At 56.6% G+C, this 11,389-nt stretch overlaps 1 protein-coding gene across 1 annotated transcript in view; it reads right to left on the bottom strand.

The window, feature by feature from the left end:
- The window catches only part of LEMD2 (LEM domain nuclear envelope protein 2), a gene marked incomplete at its 5' end in the record, with an annotated part of 18,057 nt that extends 6,668 nt beyond the window's left edge, over positions 1-11,389 (bottom strand). Inside the window, 5 exon segments of the mRNA XM_006144212.3 lie at positions 1,092-1,171; positions 1,967-2,043; positions 5,117-5,192; positions 9,396-9,436; positions 11,258-11,389. Of these exon segments, the coding sequence (XP_006144274.2) occupies positions 1,092-1,171; positions 1,967-2,043; positions 5,117-5,192; positions 9,396-9,436; positions 11,258-11,297 (314 nt within the window).

Genomic DNA, 11,389 nt, shown 5'->3' with positions numbered 1-11,389 from the left:
GAGGCCAGACCCGCCACAGCGCCTCCACTCCGGTCCCTGGTCAGCCGGCCTCAGGACCTACGAGGACGTGGACACCGGGGACACCTGACTCCAGCTGGGTGAGCCAGGGCAACGATGCCACGCTCTGGAAGCTGCGCATGGAATGGTTGGTAGTGGAAGCATCAGGCCCGATATCTGACTCCCCAAGAAACGGCGAGTGCCGTCATTCTGGGGTTAGCGGCTGTGGGGAGCACAGTGAGGATAAAATCCGTGTTCTCTTCCACCTTCGCCAACACGGGAAAACCGCTCAGCCACTCGGGGCAGCTTTATTTATTTATTTCTTTAAGCCAAGGAATTTTAATCGTGCCACGCATCCCGTTATCAAGCGTTAGGCTGAGCTGCCCGAGGGGCTTCTGCCGGCTGCACTGCTGATGGAATTAGTAATTTGGGTGGATTAGAGGAAAAGAGAACAAAACCCTCGAGTGCGTTTTAATAGCAGGAGCTGTAACCTGAGCAGACATCCTGACAAACAGAACTGGGAAGGGGTCAGGTGTCGCCCCTCCCGGCGGGGGCGTCAGCATTGCTGCGTCCTCCCCTGGGCTGGCCGGCCTCACGCAGGGCTTAGTCTCTCTGCTCACCGTGCTGCACTGACCGACACGAGGCAGGGCTGCCCCGCCAGAACACCCAGTATTTCCGTACACATCGTCCATGCTGAGTAAAACCAGCATACAGCATCTTTTCATCTACAAATGAGAGCTAGCACCCAAAGAGAAGGAGTGCAGAAAAATGCCTTCTCCTGCAGGCCATGCGGGTCGGTGAGTGAAGACACTGGATGGGGTTACTTGAAACAGGACTTGGCTGGACCCCCAGGCGACTGCTCCAACACCTGGGTAGCAGCTCATCCGGAAACGGCTCCTTCCTGCAACGCTTCCACAGATCGCTGCTTCTGCAGCCTGGCTTGAGCCTGGCCCACCTGACCCGGCTAAGACGGGGCCTCCAGCTTCGGGCCTGAGACAGCTCGGCTGGAACACGGGCGTCAGCTGACAGGCAAGGACGGTGGCTGCAGGCGCCCAGGCTGTGCCGCCACCTCGTGACGCCCCGCCCACACTCACCAGATGCCCACATCCTTGTTACTGCTCAGTATCCAGGTCAGCGCGGCCTCGAACTTGGCGGAGGAGCTGCTGGTCACGTTCTGTGGGGGCAGGAGGAGATTAGCGGTGCGTCTGGGCGTCTGGGCGGAGCAGCTGGGGTAACGTTATTGTGAGGCTGGATTAAGGAAGCCGGCTCCGTGTCCTCCGCATGCCCCAGAGCTGCGTTCCGCTAAATGCACAGCAAACTGGCAGGAAGGAAATCTGGGGCTGAGAGAGCCAGGGAGGAGGCGATGCGGAAGCACACGTGGGAAAACAACGCGTCCAAGGCGGCCAGGAGAACATAATCTTCTCAAGGACTGAAGCGTTAGGGCAGAGAGCTGGCGGCTCCCCTCGGGTTAAAATAAAAAGTGTGGTCGGGGGTGGAGGCCTGGCAGCCGGCCCCAGCTGCGGCCTCTGGCAAGCCCCTGACCCTCTCCAGGCCTCGGTTTCCTCATCTGTGGAATGAAAATCGAACTAGGTGACCCTTAAGGTCCCTGCCAGCTCCCGAGTGCCCTAATTCCACCACTGTGAGGCCATCAGAAGCTCCGGTGGACCCTAGCGGTCTGGATGAGGGTTATCGGGCAGAGACGGGTACCCTGGACGCTGAGAAGGGAGAAAGGCGAACTCGCAGAGGGGCAGGTAGCCAGGCGTCTGCGCACAGCAGGCCCTGCCCTGGGCACGTCGCCACCACGGCTGCCTTGACCTGAGGTCGCCTGACACACCGCGAAGTTTAAAGGAAAGGAAAGCTGGAAAGCCATGAAGCAAACACAAAACAAACAGGGGGGAAAATGCAGGGCTGAAAGATCAATACGAAAGCACCAGGCCCCCGGGGGTGGATAAGCAGCGAGCCCACTTACTGCTATATATTCCTGGGCCTCCATCACGGGGATGCATTTGCTTTTTAGCTTCTCTGGATTTCCACACTCGAAATTACCTAGGAGAAAAAAAAAACCACACACATTCAAACACAAAGAAGAGGTAAAAAAAAAAAAAAAAAGAATCCTTTCTGAAACGGACTAAAAACTGCAGCACGGATCAAGCCATCAGCTCTAATAAGGAGCATGTGGCCCGGCGGCTCCCCGGCTTCTGCGGGGCATCTTCGCTCCGCAGCAAGATCAAAAGCCACTTAGCTTGGATCGATTCCAGATCATTAAAACCTGACCTGCAAAGCAGTGCGGCGATTTGCATTAAATGACTAAAAAGCTGCCCAATACCAAGGTCCGTTTGCAATTGATCCTTAAAAGGACCAGACAGATAGCCTCGAAAGGTACGGGAATGGCACTATAAATAAACACCGCCCGGGAAAGAAGGCAGGGACGCCACGGCCACCACAGGGGCTCTGACTCACGGCACAGGCAGGTGACCTGGAATGCCAGGCCCATTCTTTTGAGGGGTCTTGGAGAGAGAGGTCCAAAATGGTCCCACGGAGAAGGGTGTCTCTGTGCTGGGGAGGGGGCCTCAGCATGGCGTGCCGAGGGCAGCTCCCCCGGGCACCCTGGGAGGCTGGCTTCCACCTCAGCCCTGCAGCCTTCCATGCCCAACCCCAGGGCCACCTCCTTCGAGAAGCCCCCACGGGGCTCGTTTAGCCAAATCGCTGCAGACGTGGTGGCCTGCCACAACACTTGGCTCTCGCCAGCATGTGTGTGGTTCACCTGCCAGGAGCTGCCTCCCTGCGAGCAGGGACGGTCCAGAGCCGGGCAGGCTGGAGACCCTTAACACTCATACCTGGCCCGACGGCCCTGACCTGCCACAGCCTGGAGGGCTTCCCATGCCAGTCTCCGTGCTGGGGCAGGGCAGTGGCCGACGATGACACTGTGAAATCTCCAGAATGAACTGAAGCCTGTCCCCACCACTCCTAGCACAGCCAAATCCCTCCGACTTCAAAGTCGCTCTTGTCCCTCTGGGCTTCCAGACCCCAGGTTGGCTTCTTGCGTTTTCCCCCACACCTGGACTGGACTGCCCTTGCTAGCCCTGCCTGGCTGCCTCCATGGCGTTCTGGTTAGCGTCCTCCTGTCTTCTCTCCAATCCACATGCATGAAGATGATTCGGCCTAAATGACACCGCCACTCAAGCTGCTGCTCCGTTGTGGTGCCGGCAGCTGGCTCTCGGCACGTCCCTCCCCATGTAGAGCCTCCCTGGCCCTCACTGCCTGCTGGGTCCAGCCCTGGTGGCCTGGTGCTCTCAAGGCCGTCCACGGTGGGCCCAACAGATATCTCCATACGCCATTCCTTCTTTCCTCCTCCTCCCAGAAGTGGCCACTTCCTGCCTAGTTGGCTGCCCATTCCCCGTATGCACATGACCAATCCCACCTGGGTCTCAGGGCCTGGCGTGAGTGCCACCTCCCCGTCACACTGTCCTGACTGCTCCAGCTAGAAGGCAGCACGTCTCCTAGAACTTTGGATTCTCAGTCCTCATCCAGACACATCGTGTCACCCAGTTGTCAGAGGTAGGGGCCTGTGGCTTCTACTGTGCCAGGAGCACCCTGGGCTGAGCCATCCCACAGCCTGTGAGGATGGCACAGTGCCCGGCCCAGCTGGTCCCAGCAGGGGTGGGGGTGTGGCCGGGGAGGGAGCCACACCCCCGAGGCCCGTCTCAGTAACTCCTGGGTGCTCCAGGCTTGTCAGACGGCACAGGTGCCAGGACTCTGACGGGCATAAGCCAGGACATCTCTCCCCAAGACCGCTCACTAGGCCAGCTTGGAGCAGGACTTCCAACTTGACGGTGCACTCACGTCTCCCAGGGATCTCATTACTGTCGAGATTCTGAGCCAGGGGTTTGCATTTCCAATAAACTCCCAGGTGAAGCTGATGCTACTGGTCCTTGAACCAGAGCCGAGACTCAAAGGTCTGGAACGCCCCTAGGCCACAGTTTACATCCTGGGCACCTGGGACAAACAGAGCAGTACCGGGGAGGGCTCTGATGCTACGAGAGCTCGGCTGCCCCCTCAGCCGAGGTGCTCCCAGCATCAGGAGGGAGGTGGTGCGGACTGACCCCCACGTGACTGGCCCTGAAGGCTGAGGCCCAGCACAAGCCCACCTGACCTTGACTTCCTGGTAAAACCACAGACCTAGGACCTGCGTCTGACTCTGCAAGTACAGGCACCTCTGCCACCTCCTGTAAGACCGAGCGGCTCCACCTGGTGCCTGGGTCCGGGCCTTTAACCCTGAGGCCCAGCCCCGCCAGCAGCAAGTGATTCTGAGGCTCCTGGATGCCAGGGGCAGGGGGAGGACACATCTTGGCCTCCATGAACCAGCTCACCAGACCCAACATCAGGGAGCCCTCCTGGGTGAGTTTTCAGGGGTGTTCCTGTGGAGTCTGAGAGTACCCTCCTCTGGAGCCCAGCACTTGGGTCATTTTGTAGAGAAAAGGCAGGCCAGAGGTCACTTGGTCAGAGGGAGAGACTGAGGCCTTGAGAAGACTAGGGACATATCCAGTCCCACAGCCAGAGAGGCATGTCAGCTCTGCCGTGACCCCAGGGCCCACCCCACATACCGCCCACTCCGTGCACAGGTGACAAACCTCTCCCCTGGCCTAGCTCAGTGGTGGAGGACACAGGCTCTAAGAAGATGAGGGGCCTGGCTCATTGTAACGTTCACGCAAACCCCCAAAGAGTTAGGGGTGGGCATCCCAGCAAGGAGAACTGGACTCCTTGAGGGGCTGGACTCCTACATGGTTGATCACTTGGTTCAAGCCCCAAGCCTGGCGGCTTGCTTTCTCACTTTCCCTCCCTCTTTCTTGGTCAAATTAAAACAATAATACTAATGATGATGAATAAGATTAAATAATTCTCCAAAAAAAGAGGAGCAAGAACCAAATGTGTCTTCCCAAACCTGAGGCTTCATGTGCCAGAGAGGGGGTGACAGGAAGCCGAGACTCAGCTTTGTAATCTGCCTCCTAGGAGACCCCAGCAGAGTGTGCCACGCTGCCTGCCAGCCAGCCGCAACCTGGCTATGAGGACAGTGGCCACCCCTGGCCCAAGGGCAACCCCAGACTGACGACCTACTCACCGGCTTGGACGGCCAGGAAGTTGTAGAGCTCGTGCAGCAGTTCCAGCAAAGCTGCCTTCTGCTTGGCCTGGCAGAACTGAAAGGAACAGGACAGCCAGTCAGCAAGGGGCGGCTGGGGCAGGGTGTGTGCGACTGTCTCCACCTCTCCTACCACACTGTTGAGAACTAAGCTGCACGGGATAACTCATACTTCTCTTTTGTCTTTGGAGAGGTTTTTGCTATAGGGCGCGTGCGCTCGCCAGACAAGAGACAGAAAGCGAGAAATCCCCCCCCAGGGGGAATGGCCACTCTCCCTTCTCCTCTATTCTCTTGTCGGGATCCTGGGCATGCACGCACGCGCTTGGAGTGAGTATAAGCCACTGGGTCCGGGACTCAAATGGCAGTCGACTACATGGGAGTCCAATGACATAGCCATTACACCATCTGCTGGTCCCAGGACAACTCCTACTTTCAAAACAGGGAAACAAAGTCTGCAAAGAGAGATGGCTGCTAAGTGTCAGGTGAAATGACCGGAAAGGACACTGGAAGCAGAGGCAGAGCTGACGCGACCCAGTAACTAGGGGATACTGCCCTGCAGGCCGCCGCCTCTGCACCACGGCTCTCCCTGGAGTGCATCTGCAGAAGGGCTTGGGGCAGAGGTGGTGCAGTGTGGGAAGGATGCAGCAGCCCAGCTTTGGAGTAGGGGCTCTGCTAGGAGAGAGAAGAATGGCAGTGAGGCTGCCCTGCCCCGCCAGGCCACTCCCCTGCGTGCAGGTAGAACCTTGGGCCCTCCTGAGGAGAGTGCTGAGGACTCGGTGTGAGCTCGCATACCTGACTCTGCAAGTACAGGCACCTCTGCCACCTCCTGTAAGACCGAGCGGCTCCACCTGGTGCCTGGGTCCGGGCCTTTAACCCTGAGGCCCAGCCCCGCCAGCAGCAAGTGATTCTGAGGCTCCTGGATGCCAGGGGCAGGGGGAGGACACATCTTGGCCTCCATGAACCAGCTCACCAGACCCAACATCAGGGAGCCCTCCTGGGTGAGTTTTCAGGGGTGTTCCTGTGGAGTCTGAGAGTACCCTCCTCTGGAGCCCAGCACTTGGGTCATTTTGTAGAGAAAAGGCAGGCCAGAGGTCACTTGGTCAGAGGGAGAGACTGAGGCCTTGAGAAGACTAGGGACATATCCAGTCCCACAGCCAGAGAGGCATGTCAGCTCTGCCGTGACCCCAGGGCCCACCCCACATACCGCCCACTCCGTGCACAGGTGACAAACCTCTCCCCTGGCCTAGCTCAGTGGTGGAGGACACAGGCTCTAAGAAGATGAGGGGCCTGGCTCATTGTAACGTTCACGCAAACCCCCAAAGAGTTAGGGGTGGGCATCCCAGCAAGGAGAACTGGACTCCTTGAGGGGCTGGACTCCTACATGGTTGATCACTTGGTTCAAGCCCCAAGCCTGGCGGCTTGCTTTCTCACTTTCCCTCCCTCTTTCTTGGTCAAATTAAAACAATAATACTAATGATGATGAATAAGATTAAATAATTCTCCAAAAAAAGAGGAGCAAGAACCAAATGTGTCTTCCCAAACCTGAGGCTTCATGTGCCAGAGAGGGGGTGACAGGAAGCCGAGACTCAGCTTTGTAATCTGCCTCCTAGGAGACCCCAGCAGAGTGTGCCACGCTGCCTGCCAGCCAGCCGCAACCTGGCTATGAGGACAGTGGCCACCCCCGGACCACGGGCAACCCCAGACTGACGACCTACTCACCGGCTTGGACGGCCAGGAAGTTGTAGAGCTCGTGCAGCAGTTCCAGCAAAGCTGCCTTCTGCTTGGCCTGGCAGAACTGAAAGGAACAGGACAGCCAGTCAGCAAGGGGCGGCTGGGGCAGGGTGTGTGCGACTGTCTCCACCTCTCCTACCACACTGTTGAGAACTAAGCTGCACGGGATAACTCATACTTCTCTTTTGTCTTTGGAGAGGTTTTTGCTATAGGGCGCGTGCGCTCGCCAGACAAGAGACAGAAAGCGAGAAATCACCCCCCAGGGGGAATGGCCACTCTGCAATCCCTTCTCCTCTATTCTCTTGTCGGGATCCTGGGCATGCACGCACGCGCTTGGAGTGAGTATAAGCCACTGGGTCCGGGACTCAAATGGCAGTCGACTACATGGGAGTCCAATGACATAGCCATTACACCATCTGCTGGTCCCAGGACAACTCCTACTTTCAAAACAGGGAAACAAAGTCTGCAAAGAGAGATGGCTGCTAAGTGTCAGGTGAAATGACCGGAAAGGACACTGGAAGCAGAGGCAGAGCTGACGCGACCCAGTAACTAGGGGATACTGCCCTGCAGGCCGCCGCCTCTGCACCACGGCTCTCCCTGGAGTGCATCTGCAGAAGGGCTTGGGGCAGAGGTGGTGCAGTGTGGGAAGGATGCAGCAGCCCAGCTTTGGAGTAGGGGCTCTGCTAGGAGAGAGAAGAATGGCAGTGAGGCTGCCCTGCCCCGCCAGGCCACTCCCCTGCGTGCAGGTAGAACCTTGGGCCCTCCTGAGGAGAGTGCTGAGGACTCGGTGTGAGCTCGCATACGAGCCACTCCGCACAGACTGCTACTGCCTACCAGAGAAAGCAGAGAAGGTACCAGACAGCGAGACAGCCCGGTACGACAACATTGCCACTTGCAGCCTGTCCCCACGTTTCGACGGCACAAAGGCAGAAAGAACACCAGTGTCCGTGACTGTCTTCCATAGCTGGGAGGGGCAAGAATGCAAACCTGAGATTCTAATGGCCATCTGGGTTCTGGGTGAGCCCAGGCCAGCTGAAGAATGAGACTTTCAGCCAGTCTCACCCAGGCCAAGAAGCCCTCCCAACCTGCCAGCTCCTGTGCCCACCCTCCGTTAGGGCTAAGGCCACCCAGGAACTCTCAGATCCAGCCTAGGCAGACCTGGCCTACCCCTGCTGGCCGAGTCTCGGAGCAGCCTGAGTGTTTCCGAATGTGGAATATCTGGCGTCTAAAGGCCACCGGCCCACTGAGGCCATCTTTAACGAGGACCTGGAGCGTGTCTGGCCTCACCCGGGCAGGGAGTTCACAAGTCCAGTTCAGAGGGGGCCAGGAAGAAAAAGTGCCCCTCCCTGGTGGGTCTGATGCACTCAGAGACGTGAAACCCACAGACAGAGGGCAGGGAAGCCTTCTCTGATGAAGACAGACGAAACTTACATCACCAGAGACATCTTACAGAAAAGTGATTCTTGTTCAGTCCTGAGCACTCCAGTCTCCCCCTGCCTGCCTGCCTACGTCCCTGGGCTACTCCCTCTCCTCATCAGCTGTTTTTATGATAGACGGCAGATGAAACTTACTATGCATCTGTATCTGCAAGCAAAGCTACCTGGTGGATGAATGCAATAAATGAGTGTAATAAAAACCCCCAAATATGACGCATCAGAACCGAAGAGATGCTTCGTCATCCACGTGGGTAAGCGCCCGGGCAGGGTGTCCAGACGACCGCTGCGACATTTCTTCCTCACCCCCGGGCCGCCAGGCACGTTATCCGTTATGCGAGGGCTGGGGCGGGCTGGCGGCGGGCTGGCGTTGGGCGCCTAATAATTAGACTTCTAAGTCATGCCCTCTGGCAGCACAAGACTCCGGGCAGGATTTATGACCTGAAAATTTACTGCCTTGATCTTCCCTGACTATCAGCAGCAGCAGCAGCCTACGTCCCCGCTAACGCTGCCTTCACGATTCATAAACGGATGTGGCCTTCCCCAGATATTATTTGTAGGGGACATTAGGCTTCATAAAATAAATCTAAACACAGACTAAGAGGGCTAATTCCACTTACGATGTATTTCCAACTCCCTAGGACGATGCAAATTGGAACGGTATTTTCAGATCAACAGATGCACCCCCAGAAAGGAGAATGCAGAATTGAGAAGCTGGTCTTCCGATGCTTCGAAACTGTCAGCCCTTCCTCCCTGTGCCAGGGAGGCTCGAGAGGTCCTTCAACAACAACCTCCTGCATCCCCCCCTGGATAGACTCAGGCAGGAGATCAAAGTCCTCCATGCTCCGATTGATGGGAGAGCTTCTGTACCGAGCCCAGGGGCGGATCTGGGAGCTCAATCCTCTGTATTTCAAGTACTCCTTCTCTGCCACAATTGAGTCTGACACAAACATCACAGAACATGATGTGATTCAGGGACATTACAGGAAGCACTCCCCGAAATGATCCTATTATGATCTTTTTCTGGGGAAGTTTACCTCCTGATGGAGGCGAACGTCCTCAGGAGGAATAATAAAAGCTAAGAAACTCACACTCACCTCATCTGTTTTTCTCTCACAGTCCACTGGCAATAATTTCACTGAGACCAAGAAAAGAAACACAGAGGAAATTAGAAGTGTGGGTCGAGGAAAAGAATACAGGGAGAGACCACTCTCAAATGGGAGTGGGAGGGGAAGTGAAGTAACACCAACCGAGGCTGCGGGTCAGAAAGCCGTCGCCTAAGTTTACAAACACATAGACAAGGCAAGGTGAGGGCTTCCCAATCCTGGGTCAGGAACTGCGAGAGTCGGGGCCTCTTCCCAAGGATCATGATGGCTGCAGGTTCTGGGGCAACCCAACCACTCCCTCATCTATAAAATGGGGTTAAATGACGTGCCAGCAGGTAGACTGGTGGTTAAGGTGCTGGACTCCCACATGGCCAACCATGGTTTGAGTCCTGAACCTCTCTGTTCCTAAAGTTAAATAATTCTTTTTTAAGACTTGTTTTATTTTTATTCATTGTCATTATCTTATTTACCAGGTCTGGGACTTGAACCACGGTCAGCCATGTGGGAGTCCAGCTGCCTTAAACACACCACCTGCCGGTCCCAAATAAAATAATTCTTTAAAAAAAATTTTTTTAGAAGAAAAAAAATGGGATTAAATGGGCCTTTCCTTTGGCCCAGAGAGTCAAGAGAGACAACATATGCGACAGTCATAAACAATGATGTCTTAAACAGGGGCAAGTCCCCGCATGGCCCCAGAACTGCTGTCTCGAAAGCGTCGCAGCAGAATGTGAACGTTATACCCTCTGATATGAGTCAGAGCTGACACTCAGGTCTACTGTCTGTCTAGCAGGTGGCTGCGCTCTTCACGGCTGATAAATGGCTTGCAGTGGCGAGTCACTGGGGAGTCTGCACTGGTCTGTGACCCCCACGCCCACGGTGCACACCCAAAACAGCCAAGACTCCGTTTAGTTCTCTCCTGTGTTTTGGCTGTTCGTCCTAAGCATGGGAAGATGTGCCTTGGCTTGAGGCTGGGAATGGTATCAGTCACATTCATGCTTTGCAAAGGATACTGGAAGTCGGAGAACTAGTGTCACTTCACACTTCCGTTCATGAGATGACTTCTATGTCGTTTTCTGTTAGACCAGAGCCCAGAGTTCAGGAAGAGGACAAGCTCCCTTTTAGGAAACACACAGACCCTCAGCTACTCCGGAGACATACTGTGTTCTCCAGACGCGCACTGGCATGTACTTCGGTGTGGACAGAGGAAGGCGGAGCGTTCTGGAACCCCAGACGCCCCCCTACCCACTCCATGAGGGTGTAGGTGACGGCCTCCCCTCCCGGTGACATCAGTTTCAACTCTTCCAAAGGCTCTCCCACACCTGTCTCACAGGCAGGGCTAGTAGCATCCCCTTTGACACAGGAGGGCCCGAAGGTCTAAAAACGTGGAGTGGCTTTTTGGCCACTGCAAAGCTGGGAGCCACCCAGAGGCCCTCTTTGGCCTATGAAACCTGGGGTGCCTTCAAATGGGCACTAATGTGAGTAAGCAAGAGATGAAAAGGGAAGAAAAATCCGAAAAGGTCGGGGGTGGGCCTGTCAGAGGGGGGTGTGGCTTTCTCTGGAGAAAACCAGAGGTTGGGACAAAAGTGACAACAAATGCAGACTGCTCCCAGCACGTGGCTGGAAGGGAGACATGGGACAGCAGGGCAGAAAGGGGGAACAGGAGAAGGTGAAGGCGGGTTACTGCGGGCAGGAGCCGGGCCCTGTCTTCCCACCGCCGGAAGCAGCAGGCTGAAGGTCCGGAGAGGAGCGGGTCAGAGGCAGCTCCCAAGGCTGGGGTGCAGCCTGGCGCTCAGGGGTCGTCCCCGCGACGCTCGCGCCCCCAGGGCCCTCCCCTGCGCCGGCCCGGGACGTACTGTTGTCCTCCGCCTCCTGCGGCGCCGAGGGCTTGCCCATCTTCACCCACAGGATGCCCAGGAAGACGAGCAGCAGCCCCAGGCTGGCCCAGAGCAGGAGCCGGGACAGGCAGCGCTCCAGCCGCCGCCCCA

Source organism: Tupaia chinensis, unplaced genomic scaffold, assembly GCF_000334495.1.
Source record: "Tupaia chinensis unplaced genomic scaffold, TupChi_1.0 Scaffold000116_1, whole genome shotgun sequence".
Lineage (NCBI taxonomy): Eukaryota > Metazoa > Chordata > Mammalia > Scandentia > Tupaiidae > Tupaia > Tupaia belangeri.
Note: the sequence above shows the minus strand (reverse complement) of the source record. Positions and strands in the feature narration are given on the sequence as shown.